Source organism: Schistocerca gregaria, chromosome 4 (genome assembly GCF_023897955.1).
Source record: "Schistocerca gregaria isolate iqSchGreg1 chromosome 4, iqSchGreg1.2, whole genome shotgun sequence".
NCBI classification, from domain to species: Eukaryota; Metazoa; Arthropoda; class Insecta; order Orthoptera; family Acrididae; genus Schistocerca; species Schistocerca gregaria.
In genome coordinates, this window is record NC_064923.1 from 785,204,782 (window position 1) to 785,227,279 (window position 22,498).

Consider the following 22,498-nt stretch of genomic DNA (forward strand, 5'->3'; position numbering starts at 1 on the left):
GGGAGTTAACGGCGCTGGCATCAGCAGAGCGATCCCTGTGTAGTCAGGGGGCTACAACCAACAGGGTACATGGCGGCTCCACCACAACAGACTGGCTACCGTGCTGGATTTCAGGTGATGTAGTCCAATATCGTCATTGGCGCATAAAGCGACACAGCATAGCAGACTGCAATAAACTGCACCCTAGAACAAATCCACGCCCAAGAGATGGTAGGTGAGCGGGACTGCTAAGCGATGACGACAAACCTGGCTAGAGATGGTAATGCATGATGGACACATCGCTCCTTGTAAGGCGCCCTTCCCCAATCGGCTCGCTCTTCGGAAAATTTAGAAGGATGGAGGTCAAACCCGTTAGGGGACCATCTCACAAGGCCAAAACGTTTGAGACTCCTTTTAGTCGCCTCTTACGGCAGGCAGGAATACCGTGGGCCTATTCTTACCCCCGAACCCACAGGGGGGGAACATTGGATGTATTGCAGGGAAAGTTCCCACCTGTGCAATTCTGAATTGGTGGGAACTTTCCCTGCAATACGTCCTACGTTCCCGAAATCCTCCTGGCCTCAACCTTCGTTAGTCGCTGTCCTCGGTCCTCGCCCATCCAGCCCTTTCCCTGTTCCCATTCCAGCACTACACAGCCGTCATTCCACCACTACACTCAGTCTTTTTATTTCTCTCCTTTCCTGGCACTTCGCCCTTCCTCCGCTCTACCTCTCCGCTGCCCATCGTCTAAACTGCAGCACTTCACTGTCCGCCACACCATCATACTATCCCTCCCCCTCCCAGCCTCAGTCTCCTCCTTACCCCCACCCAGTCTCCACTCCCATTATGCACTGATGCAGCTGCTCATAGTGTGGTTTCAGTTGCCTTAGACTGCAGTCGCGTGTGTGTGTGTGTGTGTGTGTGTGTGTGTGTGTGTGTGTGTGTGTGTGTGTGGTTGTTGTTGTTGTTGTTGTTGTTGACGAAGGCCAATGGCCGAAAGGTTTAGTTGTGAAAGCCTCTTTGTTGTGCCTATCTGCGACTCAGAATCTCCAGTATATGGTGAGTAGCAAGTTTCCTTCTCATAATATTGTTGCATTTCATCATGGAATTTCCATGGTTTGATTTTGGTGCTGATCCCTCTTGATACATAAAACAGGTCAGAACACTGTTTCCTAAGTAATGAAAAAAATTAAATTCCAATTTCCAATTGGTGATGTTTTATTGAACCTCAGAGTTTAGCACACACTTCAATGTGAGACATTTTTAATAGTTTCCACAATGAACTTCTGTCTCCAAATTTGGCAGAAAAATCAAAAGGGATTCTGGTTATATGTAAAGTAATCTGTGGCAAGAGACAATCAATAACTTTACTGCACAACTGGAAAGATAAATTACCAACGACAGAGCCACTACAGCAGAGTTAGTACCTATAGTTTTACAAAATTCTTTCACCAAAGGAGATTCTCCATGGATGGTCCACTAAAATATTTGTGACAGACAATTCCGGTTCAGCAAAGCCAAGGTAAGAAGCTACAAGCTTCACTGTGTCTTTGAACTGCATCATCCTGGTGCACAGGGCATTGTTTCAGCCAAATTCTGGTTTGTTTCAGCCTTATATGTATCTTTTTCTCTTCTTATGTGATGCATATTGCCTATATTTCAGGATCCTTCATCAACTGGAATTGCTGATTATATTTTGAAATTACTGTTTTTAATTGATAGAAAGGCCAATAGCTTTAAAAGTTTATGAAAGATTGACATACATTCATATGGAGAGGCCTTTGACAACTTAATTGTGATAATGTATTTTAATACAGTATACATTAAACTGTATTAAAAGACATTACAAGGCTTTTAAGTGCCTGTTAAAATTAGAACATAAAAAGCAGCATTTAGTTGCAGTTTACCGAAGACTTTTTTTCAGTTTACTGAAGAATGAATTATTTTTTTTTAAAAAAAAAAAAGGAGGGAAATGAAATAATTTGATAGGGATGGGCAGGGAAGCTTTGTTTTTAGCGAGTCCAAAACCAAACTCAACTAAAAGATTCAATACCAAGTGGACACGAGTGGACTGAGTTGGAGGAGTATGAAATAGGCTTATCACAAAGTGACAAGCAATAAAACTAACATTTCATATGTAACAGGCAGATATCCCAATTCTGAAAAATCTCTACAACTTTTCAGAAGCTATAAATTTTGTACATCCTATTAAATAATCTCTCACATTCATATGAATGGCAGGTGCAAGTTACACAGGCTGACAACATTTGTATAATAACGAATGTGAATGGTGATCATTGCAATGTCGTTGTACTGAATTCAAACATGGAATCAGTTTTGGTTACAGACCTCAGTTCCCTTGACATGCTGCCCTCTACCTATCAAAATCCTTGAAAATGCTGGCTCAGTTTAAATATTCTGTGCAAGTGAAAATATGAGAAATACGTAAAGGGCATTACCATGCACAACTCTCAGAAATCTACCTCCTGGAAAGGGAGGTGTATTTCAGCAAATAAATATGCGGAGTCACACTGGAAAATCCGGAATGGAATAAGAATGATATCACGAAAGGATGGAATAAGAACAATTTCATGAAAAGGAGGGATTGCTACGAAAAGGATATGGAGGAGACAGTGACTCGCAGATAGGCACACCAAAAAGACTGCTATACATTCAAGCTTTTGGCTAAAAAGCCTTCTTCTAAAGTAGAAAATACTGACACAAACACAACTCACACTGTCTTTGGCTGCTGAGGAGTGTGTGTGTATTTTTTTACTTTAGAAGGAGACCCTTTGGCTGAAACCTTAAATGTATGTATAGCAATCTTCTTCTGCCTGTCTGCGACAAAGTCTCATCTACATGGTGAACAGCGATCTATCCTTTGTCTGTTGGCTCTTTCATCTCAGTATTGATAGTTTAGACGACTGTTGGAAGTGACTACTTGTTGTTCTAAGTTCATTAGAGTTTGGGATTTGTGTTAATTCAGAAGACAAAATGCCTTATATCCTTGTAAACAGCAAAATTATTTTCGTTATATCTGTGGAGAATAAACTCAAAATTAGCAAAAATGGAAGCTTTATCCTCTTGTAAATAAGAGAAAGCAACTTTAATTCAGGTGTAAGGTTGGTGACTTGGACAACTACTGCGCCCCCCCCCCCCCCCCCCCCCAAGTTAAAAAGGATCACACCACATGCATTTTGCTGTCCCCATATTTGGAGGGACACAATAGACCAGGTCACAAACAGTTATTTTTGCTTGAGAACAGATGGAATCTCCTTGAACACAATGAAAATGTGCAATATCCTAATTTACCAACTACTATACAGTACATATGTCACGGTGAACAACTGCTAGTATCGGTGCTTCCTGAGGATGTGACAGTGACTGAAGACTACTACAGTGATGAACACGCAAAATACAGCATGCCAACCAAACATTTCATGCCACAATGAATCAAATGAGGAACATTTTCTTGTCTCAAGAAGATCACAGTTATCTTATTCGTGCTTCAAATTTGTCCACGCAACAGGCTGAGATCTAAGTTTCAGATTTAAGAGAATGGAATCATCTTTTTTGTAATATGAAACTTAGTCTTTATTGTTAGCACTATGCTGTTTTTCTTCTGAATGTATCTCCACAGAAGGTGGCGACTTTATTTTTTACAATATTATCGTGACTGCCACAGAGACACTCAGCGAGGAGTTCAGTGTATGAGTAATGCTTGTTCATAGATTGCAGCGAACTTAGTCTGGAAGCAGTACTTTACATAACAGGAACAAATTGCATTCTGTTATGACTGCGCATGCAGTTAATCTTTAGGAGACATATGAGAACTTTAAACTGCTTCTTACATTGATGTTGTATGAAAAATATGAATAACATATGTGTGTGGAAATGTCAAGGAAACTGCAATTCCTCTCAGCATGCAGCTCATATACACAAAGCACTGCTACTTTCTCACTGTGTGGAGCAGCTGAGCCAGAAGAAAGCCACTGTTACGGGGGAAAGAATGGCCTGCTCCGAATGAACTATTATCTACACAGAAGAATGTGGTGAACATTCCTATTGTTGGTCACAAAAATGTCTTTCCAGATAACCTTGGCGATGTTAGTAACAAATGTGGACAATGGTTCTACCAGGGCAGTTCTCAAATCAAAATGCATTATCAAGATAACAGGGGTATCACAAGTTGTCCAACTATTGTAGGTTCTTAAGAAGTGACATTCCTGAGGTAAAGCAAAACAGGAAATCAAGAAAGAATTATTTTGGGTATGATTCTTTATTTTCCTTTATACTTATGTTAATTATTTCTTTGATTCCTTTGTATATTTGAATATTTTTATTTTCTTTATCAGATACTTGTAATACATAGGCTGCTATAAGCATTTACAAAAACTACTATTATATAAAAACTGAGGCTGGTACAAAAGTTTGGAAATTAAATCTGGATTCAGGGATGAATTATCTTACAGAAACAGAGTATATTGTTCTTTTAACTGAAAAAGACCTTCACTGTATTTACCCAACTATAATTAAGATATTTTCCACTTATTTGTCATTTGAAAAATAGAAGGTAATCTTACATTTGCAGATTAAACTACCACCCCGAAGGACAAAGTTTTTTCATAGCATACTAGCTTAATACAAGTGTCATCTTACATTTACAGATGAAACTTTGACAAATTAGGCCACCTGCAGATTTAACGTGAAGACTTCGAAGGGTGGGGAGAGAACAGTAGCACCAGTCAGCCAAGCTCTAGGGCGAGTCTAAGGAGGGGAGTGAGCAGTAAATTTTGTTGTGCAGTCAACTGTAGGAATTTATACCATGTATCTTGTCTTTTTATGAACATCTAGCATGTTTGAGTTTCAGTCTGCCTGAATCCCACCGCAATCAACACCAAACTGTCTTTAAAACTGGACAAATACTCAACAATAGTCTATGTTTCTACAGAAGACAAATCAATGTTAACAAAAACATATTTACAAAGACTACTTTAAACATGGCACAACAAATGAAACACGAGCTTTAACAACAATGATGAATATGTCACTGCTCAACAGCACTGTTCATTTTTAAGATATGCAACAATGTTAACACTGTCTGATATGATTTCTGCTGATTCAGCTGTAAGGGGCCAGAGAGGACATCTTACTGTTGTCATTTGGTCACCTTATATTGTCAGTGCTGTAAGCACCAATCAATGATGCGTGTAAATCACGGCCATAACTTTGTTGAGAAACATGTATCTAGGAGTTCATTGTTCACAACTGTATCGTGCAGAAAACATGACACTAATTTTATGCTAACAGTGATTCATCAAGCAGAGGCCATAAACAACTTTGGAGCTAGAAGAAAATTTTGTAGGTGGGGCCAGGTGAAGAATAAATTAAAGATGACCAGTTCTACTTGCTACCCTGTGAGAGAACTGAAATGGGGAATGTTTCATGAAATGGAACAGCTGGTTGCTCAGTAGGTGTAAGAGAAATGCAATTGAGGCTTCCTGATTATCCGATAAACTGTTCGAAGAAAGGCATTGGGGATAAGAGAAATAACTGCATGCATTGTGGAATACAAAGCAAGTACTGGCGCATGTGTGAATATGATGAAGATGAGGCTTACTGTATTTACCCAATTATAAGGCGAGGTTTTTTCCCAAATTTATCACTCAAAAAATACAGGGCCAACTTATATTCAGAGATTAACTATAGTAGCTGAGGCTAACAATTTTATGTTGTTTAATAGATTATATAGGGATTGTGTTACATTTACAGATGAAGCTTTGGCTATGGTGGCTACATGCAGATTTATTTCGAAGAAATTTTGACAGTACTGGACAAATGATATTCACATTCAAACTGGTTCAAAATTTCCTAATATGCTGAAGCACTCGGAGTATTGACATTGCTCAAACAAACACTTAACACCTGACTCATGCTGAGCTAGTGCAAGGGATCCTTTATGCAAGGGACAAGGAGAAACGATGAACAGTCACAACAATAATATCTTGCTCTGCTTAAAATTTGGCAATTTTGTGAAACACAGGAGGAAATAGCACTGAATTATATCATCTTATAAACTCTTTTTATAAACAAAGATGCTGTAACTTACCAAATGAAAGTGTTGGTGCGTTGATAGACACAATAAAAACTCAAACGCACACACAAATTTCAAGCTTTCGCAACCCAAGGTTGCTTCTCTCTCTTTCTCTCTCTCTCTCTCTCTCTCTCTCTCTCTCTCTCTCACACACACACACACACACACACACACACACACACACACACACACACACACACACACAGACATATGTAAATGCAAAGAGGGGCAGAGATATCACTCGAGGCGGAAGTACAGAGGCAAAGATGTTGTTGAATGACAGGTGAGGTACGAGCGGCAGCAACTTGAAATTAGCAAAGGTTGAGACCTGGTGGGTAACGGGAAGAGAGGATATACTGAAGGGCAAGTTCCCATCTCCGGAGTTCTGACAGGTTGGTGTCAGTGGGAAGTATCCAGATAACCCAGACGGTGTAACACTGTACCAAGACATGCTGGCCGTGCACCAAGACATGTTTAGCCACAGGGTGATCCTCATTACCAACAAACACTGTCTGCCTGTGTCCGTTCATGCGAATGGACAGTTGCTGGTCATTCCCACATAGAAGGCTTCACGGTGTAGGCATGTCAGTTGGTAAATCATGTGGGTGCTTTCACATGTGGCTGTGCCTTTGATCATGTATATATATGGAGACCATGTACAAACATTAATGTTGTTTTTTAAGTAATGGTAACCTCTGAAAGCAGAAATGTTGTCTTTCAAAAAATATTACCTGATTCTGAACCCAGATCAACACTTTTTTGATTATGAAGGTCTGTAACTAAGTGGGCTGCAAATGAAAAATTCAGTGGTTGTTCACGTATTAGAATATTAGAATACCAGGTCAAAATGTTATTGCCTTTTAATCAGCTTTAGAACATAGCGGTGACATTGAGATGAAACAAGAACGAAATTTAATCCAGAATGAAATGTCTAACACACAAATTAAAGTATATTGCACTAACTAACTGTTGCCGCGACAATAAATTACGGCAACAAAATCTGACGTGGAAATAGTAGCAACAGAAGTGAGTAGATTGACTGAATCGTGATTGCTATATTTTATTTATATATTAATTGCTGTTGCTACATATGACTTGCACCCTACAAGACATTGCAGTCCATGTTTCACATTTCTGCAAGCACAGCACTATGGAATGATTGGGGGCTTGACTGAGAACTTGATGCGCGATGGGAGGGGAGTAAGTGGGCAGCTAATTATGTCATGTTGCCAACCATGGGGATTCCAAGACTTACCAAGCGGGAAAGGGCCGGTACAAGTTTCTTTCTATTTTATTTACAACATACAGTTTTTGATGTTTCTGAGCAACAGTCATACAATAATTTTTAAATGAACACACCGCCATTTGACTGTACTGTTGTTTGTTTAATTACGACCCAGGGCAAAACCTAGGTCATAATTAAATAAACAACAATACAGTCAAATGGCGGGTATTCACTTAAAAAAGTTTACTGAATAGTTTCGCTTTTTAGAAACATCTACATTTTACACTGCGGTTTGCTTGATTCCATTTGTTGTCTGAATTGAACTGACTTCAAAAGCATGTTGAAAAAAAGGGGAACACCTTATGATCAGGATCTTCTTATACTCAGGTAAATACCATATGATTTTACAACACAGAATTATGCTACTAGCATCTTACAATCATTCTAAGAAAAGGCACAACTATTATGAGCAACACTGATCAGACGCCTAATTATTTTGATATCTCGTCAAATGTTATTGTTGACATGAACGGTATTAAAAGTGTTTCTACGAGAAAGTCTGGCAAAGAAAAGGCCTGAATGACAGTAATGTAGAAGGCACTAGCAGGTAGGGGGAAGCTTTTCTCAGATGTGATTCTTTACAGGAGAACACCAGGGCTTATTTTTAGATGGGGGAAAAAACAAAAGAACTGACAACAAATGAAATTATACTAGATTGGGTGAAGGTTGTCTTGAACAACAAGATCAGGCTCCTTGCTTAACAGAAGGAAAATATTGGTGCTGGATCCTTTCAGGAGACACCTCACCCAGGAAGTTAAGAATCTGGTATCAAGAAACAATCTTGTTGTTGTTGTGGTCTTCAGTCAAACGACTGGTTTGGCGCAGCTCTCCACACTACTCTATCCTGTGCATCTCCGAGTACTTACTGCAACCTACATCCTTCTGAATCTGCTTACTGTATTCATTTCTTGGCCTCCCTCTTTGGTCCCCCCCACCCCCTCCCCCCATGCCTACCTCCAGTACTAAACTGACGAACCCTTTATGCCTCAGAAGATGCCCTACCAGCCAATATCTTCTTCTAGTCAGGTTGTGCCACAATTTTCTCTTCTACCCAATTCTATTCAGTACCACCTCATTAGTTACGTTATCTACCCATCTAATCTTTAGCATTCTTCTGCAGCAACACATTTCAAAGGCTTCTATTCTCTTCTTGTCTAAATTGTTTATTGTCCATTTTTCATTTCCACACATGGCTACACTCCATACAAATACTTCCTGACACTTAAATCTATACTCAATATTAACAAGAAACAGTATAGACCTGGTAATAATCCTTGGCAGTGGAATGACCTCACAACTTCAAGTAATTAAGCAAAAATGGAAGAGAAGGTAACAACTAATGTATACTATTTCATTTTGTTTATTTTATTTCTCCTTGTACCGACAAAATGTAGACAGTCAAATAGCATCAATAATATGATTAGGTGGCTACTTTATATCAATAAGATAGTTTGTAATATGGATTAGTCAGAATATGTTAAAAATAAAAATGTCTCAAGGAGCCTCTTAGAAAGTAAAGGGGGTAGGGTCAGCTTATATAAAGGGTTGTCTTTTAATTGGATTATTATTATTATTATTATTATTATTATTATTATTATTATTTTGTGGGGTGCCCAACTGCGTGGTCACAGCGCCAATTTTTTCACAGTCCGATCGAGCCACTGTCATGAATGATGACAATTATGATGAAAAGATGAGGACAACACAAACATCTAGTCCCCAGGCAGATAAAATCCCTAACTTGGCCGGGAATCGAACCAGGGACCCCGTGATCCAGAGGCAGCAACGCTAGCCACTAGACCACAAGCTGCGGACATCTTACAGTTGGGAAAATACAGTAATTAAAACCACAAGCTAAAACTATGAACATACTAATTATATGATCTTGAAAGTGTTCTTACCACACAGAAGAACTGTTTGATATACTTTGCTTCTTTTTCACTGATTCGTATGCAGTCACCATGGTACCATTCTTCACAATTATCACATGCTCTGAAAATAGTGTGAATGGGTTAGCAATGTACCATTTGCATTTTACGCATATTTACTATAATAATTTACAGCTTTACTCTATATGTAAATTAGATCTTTACAGACAACAATTATTCCATGGCACCCAGCCCATAAGAAGTCTCCCATTCCCTCCTGTGCCACCACTTCATCTGTGACAGTGTCAATCCAGATATTTGTAATGTTTGCTGCTGCAAAAGACTGTCATAATGTATATTTCTCTAGTTCTGCCATTTGAAACATTGATAGGCTGAAGGAATGCTGAGCTTAAACAGTGCAATGTGGAAAACTTCAGTATGATGAAAAACCATTAGTCATTTATAAGTTTTGGTTGCATACTGGTAAAATGTTAATAACAAAAGGTGTGGGTGAGATAAAAATCATTATTACTACAAATGCCTTTTTTTTTTTTACCAAGTTTCACATTTCCACAAATGGAAGAGAAGGGACATGTGTTTGGTGAATTAGACTGTACAAACTAAATACAAATTATTGTTATGCAAGAGTAGACTCACAGAGGAAGGCATCTAGCATTTCCTGTTCCAGTTTGACTCTTGATGCATAACCTGAGCATACCAAAGAGGTGAGGTGACCTAATCCTTCCTTAAATTTCACTACATAATGTCAAATTTGAATTTGCTTCTATGAATTGATTGATGCGAAACAGCTTTTAAGATACAACATATTTCATAAATTAACAGTCCCTGTAACATTTTTATTTGTCAGGCCAAGGTACAGCAGTTTGTATTAGAGATTCAAGCCTCTTATCCACAAAACACCACAAACAACTATTAACAAGAAATTAATAAAATATCCTTTAAGTGAAAAGATAATCAAAACTTTGCAGTTCGATAAACTGTCTTGTAATCACTATGTAGCATTTTATGTTACAATGACAACCAATTAAATGTAAAAAAGCGCGCGCGCGCTTACACACACGCAGGCGATTGCCAAAAACAAAAAAATATAATTAATCAAAATTGACACTTAACTGCTTCAAACAGTGGAAATTCCAGGTAGGAATATCAACAATATAGGAAAAGACAGATTGATACTCAATGTAAAGAAGACATGTCATGTTGCAGACACGATTAAGACATTCACATTGTAGCTTTCAGTCACAGCCTTGGGACGGAAGGACGGACGGAGGGAGGGAGGGAGGGAGGGAGGGAGGGAGGGAGGGAGGGAGGGAGGGAGGGAGATATCATGTGGGATGCAAGCAGCAATCTGAAGGCTGTGGGGAAGGGGAAGGCATACTAATGTATGGGTAGAGAGAGAGAGAGAGAGAGAGAGAGAGAGAGAGAATGCTGTTTGGTGGAGTGTGCAGGGACTAGACTCCAAAAGGTGCAGTCAGGAGGTTGTAGGGCAGGGAAGTGGGGGGGAAAAAGGAACAAAAAATGAGGAGCGGGGAATACAGGTGGATGTATTTGCAGAGGGCTGCAAATAAACAGGCTGGGAGATGAGATTGGGGAGGAGATGATACAGCACATGGGGTGGAGGGAGTAAGCACAGTATGTTACTGTAGGTTGAAGTGAGGATAATGACGGGAATGAAGAATATGTTGTAAGGGTAACTTCCATCATGCAGTTCAGAAAAGCTGGTGGTGGAGAGAAGGATCCAGATGGCTGGGGGTAGTGAAACAGAGATTGAAATCAAGTTTGTTATGCTCAGCAGCATGTTGTACTACAGGGTGGCCGACTTTGCTCTTCACCACAGTTTGGCGGTGGCCATTCATCCTTGTGGAATGATTGCAGCAGAGCTGGTAAATGACGTGGCTGCTTTCACAGGTGACCTGGCCAGTGATTGGGTGGGATAAACCTGTGACGTGGCTGGAACAGGCAGTACTGGTTGGGTGGATTGGGCAGTTTTTGCACCAGGATCTTCCACAGGGATGTGATCCTTATGGCAAGGGGTTGTTATTGGGAGTGGCATAGGGATGGACTAGGATGTTGTGGCGGTTGGGTGGGCAACGGAACACCACTTTAGGAGGAGTGGAAAGTATATCTGGTAGGATGTGGTTCAGGTGTTCCAGTCCTCGGTGGTCAAGGGTAATGAAAGGGGGGACACTTTTGTGGCTGAGTTGTTGGGGGTGGTGGGAGGGTTGGGGTTGTGAGGGGAAATGGCACTGTAGATTTGCTTGCGGACTAGGTTTGGGGGATAGTGCCTATATGAAGGCCTTGGTGAGACTCTCACACAATGAGCAAGTGAGTTTCTGTTGTATCATCTCCTCCCCATTCTCATCTCCCAGTCTGTTTATTTGCAGCCCTCTGCCAATGCATCCACCCATCTTTCCCCACCCCTCTTTTTTTGTGCTCCGTTTATCCCCACCTCTCTGCCCCATAACCTCCTGACACTGTGCCAGTTGGAGTGTCAGACAGTGAACTGCTGAGGACTGCTGCATGTTCCCTACACCTATAGCTTCAAGAGGCTCGTCTCCAGTCAACTCTGACAGCTGGTCAAATCTATTGCATATACGCAAAGTATAACTGTCTGAATACCTCCTACTCCGTTTCCTTCTTGCCAACTGCCAGTTCCCATTCCCCAGCACCCTTCACCCCCCTCAACCTACTTAGTTCCTCCTTTGCATGTTGTAACTGCACTGAAGGGCACAGATCTTATGCTCCTGCTCCTCTATCAACTTATTTCTACTACAGATTCTGCATTCCCGTGAGAGGGTCTCGCTAGAATACCCACTGGCTTCCCCACTGCATTCCTCCAATGAAAATACTTATCCCACACCATAACCCACTACTCACAAACCTACGACAGAGCCCACACTTCTCACTCACAGTAAAATTTTATGGTTACTGAAAAAACCTATACGTCTGTTATGTAAGTTCAACTACGGCAGAAGAACTATTTATAGAACTAACAATAGCGGTCTCGAAGTTCTCTCTCTACTAAGAAAGCAACTACTTGTATTAATACTACTAAACCACAACTAATACCAATACCAACAAAACTTCACAAAAGTACTAGCTAAAACCAAAAATTCAAGCAGCCGCTGGAACACTCAACAAATTTACAACACAGAATGAAAATTTTACTGAAATAGTTCGCTAGAAACTAGTGCAGTAGAATCAACATTGACCACATTTCCTGCAAGGCTTCGACTTTGGTTCTTCCTTAGAAAACTGAAATTTCAACATGACACTTTTTTTACTCCACTCAGTGAATTATGCCTTCACAAATATCCAGTAAGTTGTGCCACATCACACAGTCTTCACAGTACTTTGATACATTAGCCTTACTCAGTCACTACTCGAAAAACTGAACATTCCTTAAGTGTTGCTGCCTTTGTCAACCAATACCCTTGAACTGAATAGGGTAGCAAACTAATGAGGTCCCTCATCAAAGGAGCATGTAATATTTGTAATAAGAAACTAGGTGACATTTTATTTTGACACTGGCCATTGAATAATTATTTTGCGGAACAGCAGACAAGGGCATGAAATACACAGCTGAAATGCATGTAAAACACTAGCCATTGGTTTCTAATTCAAAATGTGGGTCTCACCTTGTCCACTGCCCTAATTTCAAGACAATCACTTAATGTGTTACATCACAGAACAGTTTTTTTAACTATGTTTTTGTGATACGAGGTCTGTTCAAAAAATTCCAGAACATTTGTAATTTCACACCAATGTGTGCTGGAGAAAGATGTGGTTGGCATCCCTGCAAACATCTGAGTTTAATGTGTTACATTGTTGTATGTCTGTTAGTTAGTGTTCAGTGGTGTATTGAATAGAATGTTGTATCACACAGTTAGCGAATTTCGAGATGGCAGAAGTATAGAGGAGCAACGTGTCTGCATTAAATTTTGCATGGAACTCAAGAAAAGCTTTACAGAGACACACCACATAATGCAGGAAGCCTACGGTGATGAGTGCTTAAGCCATACTCGGTGTTACAAATGGTTCACATGGTTTAAAAATGGCCACACTAAAGTTAAAAGATGACCCTCATTCAGGACACCCTTCGATGTCTCCCAACAACACTCATGTCAGGAACGCCAACTAAACTGTAAATGCCAATCAAAGACAGACTGCCCAAGAGATTGCAGAAGAATGTAATATTTCAGTTGGATCATGTCATGAAATCCTCAGATAGCATCTTGGAAAGCATCATGTTGCCGCCGAGTTTGTCCCTCAGCTCATGGGTCAAGACCAGAAAGATCTTCGCCACACAATCTGTGAAGAGCTTTTAGATTGCACAAATAAGAACCAGATGTTCTTAAGAGATTCATAACTGGAGATGAGACATGGGTCTATGGTTATGATGTTGAGACCACGGTTCAAGCTTCAGTCTTAACAATGGGCCGGGAAAGGTTCTCCAAGAATAACAAAAACAGCTCGTCAGGGCAGGTCACATGTCAAAGCCATGCTGATAGTTTTCTTTAACTCAGAAGGATTAGTTCATCATGAATTTGTGCCACAGGGACAAACTATTAATCAATGGTACTTACAGGACGTAATGCGACACCTGAAAGACAATGTGAGAAGGAAACAGCCTGAAATGTGGCGAGACAATTCTTGGCTCTTATATCATGGTAACGCAAACGTGTTACTCCGATGAATGTACGAAGACTCGCAATGATGGACGAGACAAAAGAAAATTTGCAAATGGCACTTAACACAATCCAACAAAAGGCGTACCGAGACTGCTTCCGGAGGTGGAAACGGCAGTGGGAGCAACGTATCAATTGTAGAAGAAAGTAATTCGAAGAAGACCATGCAGAATAAGTAACAGATAAGCGTTGAAAAATTTTGTGGACAAAATTCCGGAATTTTTTGAACAGATCTCATATAAAAATATGTAACACATGTAAAATATATGACAGTTAAGTGTTGTGAGTGCAAGATGAAGATGCCAATAACAGATTCCAGGTGCAGATATAACTTCTAGAAATACAGAACCAGAAGGAAAATAATAATAATAACAATAATAATAACAATAATAATAATAATAATAGAGAAAAACTTACATCATGAATCTCGAAGAATCTGAGGACCTGCAGATGCAGTAGGCTTGTCCATCTTGCTTCAGAAGAGTTGCTATTTTTGATTTTCTTTCCGGAAGCATAAACTGTCGAGCAATCTCCTCCTTCTGTGAATAACATTTCCAATTTCAGAAGCAATAACAGATGTGCAGTACAACTGTCAAGTTAGACATGTACTTACAGCAATAACATATTCTGCAGACAGAAAAAGTCATTAAGTGCAGAAGGAAGGGTAGGGAAATGGAATGCATAAAACCAAAGAGGAAGAGTTTAGGAAGCATTATAGAATCTGTATTAGTCATAAAGTTTTATTTACCACATAAGAATAATGAAAAACTTAATTCTCATTGCATGTGATGCAAGCAGAATAAATTAAGTGATGAATTATGCTACATAAAGGCAAAAATAAAGATAAAACTTATGTATTGGCATCTTTGATTGTTAGCTTTATCCAGAGAAATGTTCCTAGTGTTCATATTTTGAATGAACAGCAGTTGCTACAAGGCACAATAGTTCTTTCTGTATAAACTTGTTAGATTTTGGTGGAGCATACGGTGACCATTTTGGATTTTAGTCATATTTGGTACACTGATAAATGTCTTAATAGTAAAACTGCCAAGTAGAGCTGTCCTAATTCTACCCTTTCATAAAAATTCAGGTTTGAAGGATCAAAAGTGTGTATCTAGTAACTAATCTGGCACCAATTTCCCCAATTTTCAGAGAACGACTACCAAGTACTGAAATTGTCACCTTATAACTCCCTGTGAGATTACATGTAATTTGTTATGCTGCACATCCTCCCACGATAGTACACTGCAGTATACAGTGTGGTGTAGTGGAACTGCATTACTGTCAAGGTCAAGACCACTGCTGCTGGCCATAATTTTTCTGTGGAAATAAATCTCTATCAACTCTGAGCAAAAGATAGGGCAAAAAATTCTTTTGAGGCACTCAATTAATTTAACTAAACATAAAAATGTATGTAGCAGGATAGTTGCAAAGTAGTATTCAGAAACCTCTGATGTCAAGATCCCCTGCATAATATATCTGAGACGCAGTTACATTTCATATTTAATGAAGTAATGTTTTACAGGACTCAACATTCTAAATTTTTTATCTGCAGACTGAAATAAAGGAAGAGGTTCTTGAAGAAAGGTCCGTTCTGCTAAACCGAAAGTAATAATTAGGATCAATATCACTGCAGGATTTGTTCTAACAAAGAGAATGCTTCACGAGGTCCAGGAAAAAACTGTTTCACAACATGATCAAAGAAAATTAAATCTAGCAAGACCCCAAAAAAGAGAGACGACAGAACAGAGACAGAAAGAGACAAGGAGAGGGACTAAATTTATGAAAATAAACACAGAGAGCAAAATAACAAAGAGAGGCTGGGAATGAAATGCTAGAATAGATAACAGAATTCAACGAAAAGGTTACACAGGGGGACAGTCATAAGAGTACAAACTGTATGGCAAGGAAAGGGACTGAGGTGAGTTACAAAACATAACTAAATTTTATTTGTAATTAGGAGCCTGCCAAATGGACATTCAGAATGCAATTATGATTATGAAAGGTACAAAGGACATTATTCTGGTGTATCACAAAGAAAATTCCAGTTGGTGCAATGCACACTATCATAAATGACATTCCTATGTCAGTTCTGAGTATATTCAACAGCCTTTGTCATTACTGAACTTATTCATCAATTCCAAATGTGGCTAAGACCAAATGGAAAACTGTTTGTGGATTGGGTAGCTGCAGTAACTGTGTTAAGTACAGGCATTGATGAGCCTAGCTTTGTATTTGGCTACTCAATTAATACACACACACACACACACACACACACACACACACACACACACACACACACACACACACACAAAAAAAGAATTCCAAATGGTTGTTTTGTCCCCTAAAGGCAATTCCTTTATTTCTGAAGTTACATTGAAACACTTAAAAGATGTTGAGTGGCAAAAAAGATACAGAGAAAGTGAGAAGCTTACTGTTTTAAATTAACTACCATCTCCATCAGGGTACTAAAAATGAGCACAATAACTGGGCTAAGCTGTGAAATGGATCAGCATTATTCTGTCAAAGAGTCCAAGTATAAGAGGGAACAGTAAGAGCAGCTCTTGCTAAATTCAATAAGACTAGTATCTGGATTGATGCAACCAATATTCTTTTAACAAACAACCTCCAAGAAGGCAATAGAATGAGATAAGTGTTTCGAGTATTTTCCTGAGCTTCAGAAGAAGTCAACTTTAGCCCATTATTTTGGAAGAAAAGATGTTCAGGCAAAACTTTTTATAAACATTAGGAAAAGATCAGGAAAAAGGAAGTTACCCTACAAACAGTCGTAGAGAATTTTGTAGCAACACATGCACATGAACTACGCAGTCAGCACACTGCAATGCTGAGCCAATAACTATTTTTACATTATGCAGCTGACTTAATGAAAACAGAAAATTTTTGTATGATATTGTAAGTGGTAACCTGACATAGGACAACTACTCATTTTGGACATTTTTTAATGCTGTCATCAGAGACCTAAGAAAAAAAAGCTTCCAGACTTATGAACTGTTTGCTTTTTCTCAGATGGATGGGCTGAATGGTTTAAAAAAAAATGATATAAAATATCAGGATTAATATCCTGAAGAAAGATTTTAACTTGTGCGGTTAGTGGAACTTCCTCCTCATGGTAAGGGAGCTGTAGATGATGATGGGAGTGTGTGACAAAAAAGGTGTGGCAACAAGTAAAGACCAGGAATAAAACTGTAACAAGAAGAAAATTATGAACATTGTTGTAGTTGTGGTCTTCAGTCCTGAGACTGGTTTGATGCAGCTCTCCATGCTACTCTATCCTGTGCAAGCTGATTCATCTCCCAGTAACTACTGCTGCCTACATCCTTCTGAATCTGCTTAGTGTATTCATCTCTTGGTCTCCCTCTACGATTTTTACCCTCCACGCTGCCCTCCAGTACTAAATTGGTGATCCTTGATTCCTCAGAATATGTCATACCAACCGATCCCTTCTTCTAGTCAAGTTGTGCCACAAACTCCTCTTCTCCCCTATTCTATTCAATACCTCATCATTAGTTATGTGATCTACCCATTTAATCTTCAGCATTCTTCTGTAGCACCACATTCCGAAACCTTCTATTTTCTTCTTGTCCAAACTATTTATCGTCCATGTTTCACTTCCATACATGGCTACACTCCATACAAATACTTTCAGAAACGACTTCCTGACACTTGAATCTATACTTGATGTTAGCAAATTTCTCTTCTTCAGAAATGCTTTCCTTGCCATTGCCAGTCTACATTTTATATCCTCTCTACTTCGACCATCATCAGTTATTTTGCTCCCCAAGTAGCAAAACTCCTTTACTACTTTAAGTATCTCATTTCCTAATCTAATTCAATGAACATCAACCGACTTAATTCCACTACATGCCATTATCCTCATATTACTTTTCTTAATGTTCATCTTATACCCTCCTTTCAAGACACTATCCATTCTGTTCAACTACTCTTCCAGGTCCTTTGCTATCTCTGACAGAATTACAATGTCTTCGGCGAACCTCAAAGTTTTTATTTTTTCTCCATGGATTTTAATACCTACTCCAAATTTTTCTTTTGTTTCCTTTACTGCTTGCTCAATATGCAGATTGAATAGCATCGGGGAGAGTCTATAACCCTTTCTCACTCCCTTCCCAACCACTGCTTCCCTTTCATGTCCCTCGATCTTATAACTGCCATGTGGTTTCTGTACAAATTGTAAATAGCCTTTCACTCTCTGTATTTTACCCCTGCCACCTTCAGAATTTGAAAGAGTATTCCAGTCAACATTGTCAAAAGCTTTCTCTAAGTATACAAAGGCTAGAAATGTAGGTTTGCCTTTTGTTAATCTATTTTCTAAGGTAAGTCGTAGGGTCAGTATTGCCTCACGTGTTCCAACATTTCGACGGAATCCAAACTGATCTTCCCCGAGGTCAGCTTCTACTAGTTTTTCCATTCGTCTGTAAAGAATTCACGTTAGTATTTTGCAGCTGTGACTCAGTAAAGTGATAGTTCGGTAATTATCACATCTGTCAACACTTGCTTTCTTTGGGATTAGAATTATTATATTCTTCTTGAAGTCTGACGGAATTTCGCTTGTCTCATACATCTTGCTCACCAGATGGTAGAGTTTTGTCAGGACTGGCTCTCCCAAGGCCGTCAGTAGTTCTAATGGAATGTTGTCTACTCGCGGGGCCTTGTTTCGACTTAGGTCTTTCAGTGCTCTGTCAAACTCTTTATGCAGTATCATATCTCCCATTTCATCTACATCTGCATCCTCTTCTATTTTAATAATATTGTCCTCAAGAACATTGCCCTTGTATAGACCCTCTATATACTCCTTCCACCTTTCTGCTTTCCCTTCTTTGCTTAGAACTGGGTTTCCATCTGAACTCTTGATATTCATGCAAGTGGTTCTCTTTTCTCCAAAGGTCTCTTATTTTCCTGTAGGCAGTATCTATCTTACCCCTAGCGAGATAAGCCTCTACATCCTTACATTTGTCCTCTAGCCATCCCTGCTTAGCCATTTTGCGCTTCCTGTCGATCTCATTCTTGAGATGTTTGTATTCCTTTTTGCTTGCTTCATTTACTGCATTTTTGTATTTTCTCCTTTCATCAATTAAATTCAATTTGTCTTCTGTTGCCCAAGGATTTCTACAAGCCCTTGTCTTTTTACCTACTTTATCCCCTGCTGCCTTTACTACTTCATCCATCAGAGCTACCCAATCTTTTTCTACTGTATTTCTTTCCCCCATTCCTGTCAATTGTTCCCTTATGCTCCCCCTGATACTCTGTACAACCTCTGGTTCTTTCATTTTATCCAGGTCCCATCTCCTTAATTTCCCACCTTTTTGCAGTTTCTTCAGTTTTAATCTACAGGTCATAACCAATAGATTGTGGTCAGAGTCCACATCTGCCCCTGGAAATGTCTTAAAATTTAAAACCTGGTTCCTAAATGACTGTGTTACCATTATATAATATATCTGAAACCTTCTAGTATCTCCAGGGTTCTTCCATGTATACAACCTTCTCTCATGATTCTTGAACCAAGTGTTAGCTATGATTAAGTTATGCTCTTTGCAAAATTCTACCAGGCGGCTTCCTCTTTCATTTCTTAGCCCCAATCCATATTCACCTACTATGTTTCCTTCTCTCCCTTTTCCTACTCTCGAATTCCAGTCACCCATGACTATTAAATTTTCGTCGCCCTTCACTACCTGAATAATTTCTTTTATTTCATCATACTTTTCTTCAATTTCTTCGTAATCTGCAGAGCTAGTTGGCATATAAACTTGTACTACTGTAGCAGACTTTTGCTTCTTGTCTATCTTGGCCACAATAATGAGTTCACTATGCTGTTTGTAGTAGCTTACCCGTAGTCCTATTTTTTTTTTATTTATTATTAAACCTACTCCTGCATTACGCCTATTTGATTTTGTATTTAGAACCCTGTAGTCACCTGACCAGAAGTCTTGTTGCTCCTGCCACCGAACTTAACTAATTCCCACTATATCTAACTTTAACCTATCCATTTTCCTTTTTAAATTTTCTAACCCACCTGCCCGATTAAGGGATCTGACATTCCACGCTCCGATCCGTAGAACGCCAGTTTTCTTTCCCCTGATAATGACGTCCTCTTGAGTAGTCCTCGCCCAGAGAACCGAATGGGGGACTATTTTACCTCCGGAATATTTTACCCAAGAGGACGCCATCATCATGAGCCATACAGTAAAGCTGCATGCCCTCAGGAAAAATTACGGCTGTAGTTTCCCCTTGCTTTCAACCGTTCGCAGTACCAGCACAGCCTGGCCGTTTTGGTTAGTGTTACAAGGCCAGATCAGTCAATCATCCCGACTGTTGCCCCTGTAACTACTGAAAAGGCTGCTGCCCCTCTTCAGGAACTACACGTTTGTATGGCCTCTCAACAGATACCCCTCCGTTGTGGTTGCACCTACGGTACAGCTATCTGTTTCGTTAAGGCACGCAAACCTCCCCACCAACGGCAAGATCCATGGTTCATGGGGGGTGATTATGAACGTGAAAAAACCATCATATTCAATAAGTAAAAATCCTTTTTGCAGCAAATAATGAAGTCTCTGAGTTATATGAAATCTTTTCAGAAATATGGTATGGGAGACTGTACAAGCAATTAAAGGGCTCCAAACAAAATATTTTAAAGACCGTACAGAATCAAATATATTGTGAGGCCTTTGATAGTTTAAATAATTAATCAATGCATCACCAAGTACTGAAAGTGATGATACACAAAAAGAGTGTGTGTGTGTGTGTGTGTGTGTGTGTGTGTGTGTGTGTGTGTGTGTGTGTAGCCCCTGGGTATGGATGGACACCACATTCATCTTTATGTATGTGTATGTATATAATGGTAAGACAGAGATTTACGAACCAGGTTTTAAATTTTAAGACATTTCCAGCAGCAGATGTGGACTCTGACCACAATCTATTGGTTATGAACTGTAGATTAAAACTGAAGAAACTGCAAAAAGGCGAGAATTTAAGGAGATGGGATCTGGATAAACTGAAGAACCAGAGGTTGTACAGAGTTTCAGGGATAGCATAGAGATTAGATTAGATTAGATTAGATTAATACTTGTTCCACAGATCATGAATACGACACTTCGTAATGATGTGGAACATGTCAGGTTAATGAAAGGTGTCTGTACAAGATATTACATTACACAAAATATTGCACGACACTAATGCTTAAGTTGGTTTTTTTTCCCCTCCCTTAATTTATATCTAAATATTCAGCCAATGAGTAGAAGTAGTTGTCATCTAGAAATTCTTTTAATTTATTTTTAAATGTTGGCTAACTATCTGTCAGGCTTTTGATGCTGTTTGGTAGGTGACCAAAGACTTTTGTGGCAGCATAATTTACCCCTTTCTGTGCCAAAGTCAGATTTAACCCTGCATAGTGAAGTTCATCGTTTCTCCTGGTGTTATAGCTATGCACACTGCTAGTACTTTTGAACTGGGCTGGATTATTAACAACAAATTTCATAAGTGAATATATATACACTGTGAGGTTACTGTGAGGATCCCTAGATCCTTAAATAGCTGTCTGCAGGATGACTGTGGGTGGGTTCCAGCAATTATTCTGATTACACGTTTTTGAGCAAAGACACTTAGTTCTTGGTTTTTTTGATGTTATTACTATACTAGTATCATCAGAAAAAAGAAATAACTTTGCATCTTCATCAATATGGAATGGTAAGTTATTAATGTATATCAAGAGCAGTAAAGGACGTAAGACCGAACCCTGTGGGACCCCGTACTTGATAGCCCCCCAGTTTGAGGAATCAGCTGTTGTATTAACATTACATGAACCACTTATTTCAACTTTCGGCATTCTTCCAGTTAAGTATGAATTAAACCATTTGTGCACTGCCCCCCCTCAAACCATAATGATTTAGTTTATCTAAAAGAATTCCATGATTTACACAGTCAAAGGCCTTTGAGAGATCACAAAAAATACCAATGGGTGATGTCCGGTTATTCAGAGCATTTAATATTTGATCAGTGAAAGCGTATATAGCATTTTCTGTTGAAAAGCCTTTCTGAAAACCAAACTGACATTTTGTTGGTACTTTATTTTTACAAATATGGGAGGCTACTCTTGAATACATTACTTTCTCAAAAATTTTTGATAGAGCTGTCAGAAGAGAGATTGGGCGGTAGTTGTTGACATCCGACATATCCCCCTTTTTAAGCAATGGTTTTACAATGGCATATTTCAGTCTATCAGGGAAAACACCCTGCTCCAAAGAGCTATTACATACGTGGCTGAGAATCCTACTAATATGTGGGGAACAAGCTTTAAGTACTTTGCTGGAAATGCCATCAATTCCGTAAGAGCTTTTACTTTTCAGTGAGTTTATTATTTTACTGATTTCAGAGGGAGAGGTTCGTGGAAATACAGTTGTTTCAAACTGCACAGGTATGGCCTCTTCTATTAGAAGCCTTGCTTCTTCTAGTGAAGATCTAGATCCTAGATCCTATTTTCTCCACAACATTTAAAAAATAATTATTGAAAATATTTCCGATTTCAGATTGT

The 22,498-nt window shown here is 39.2% G+C and overlaps 1 protein-coding gene across 4 annotated transcripts in view; it reads right to left on the reverse strand.

Moving 5' to 3' along the window:
• Positions 1 to 22,498, reverse strand: part of LOC126267434 (CXXC-type zinc finger protein 1-like) — a 73,467-nt gene that overhangs the window by 37,704 nt on the left and 13,265 nt on the right. For 3 of the 4 annotated variants that reach the window (XM_049972688.1, XM_049972690.1, XM_049972689.1), the window contains 2 exons: positions 14,353 to 14,474; positions 9,260 to 9,350 (listed from right to left, as the gene is read on the reverse strand). In XM_049972688.1, the coding sequence (XP_049828645.1) occupies positions 9,260 to 9,350; positions 14,353 to 14,474 (213 nt within the window). Of the gene's footprint in view, positions 1 to 9,259; positions 9,351 to 14,352; positions 14,475 to 15,117; positions 15,190 to 22,498 lie in introns of those variants that run through there. The other variant, XM_049972691.1, reaches the window with a different exon arrangement.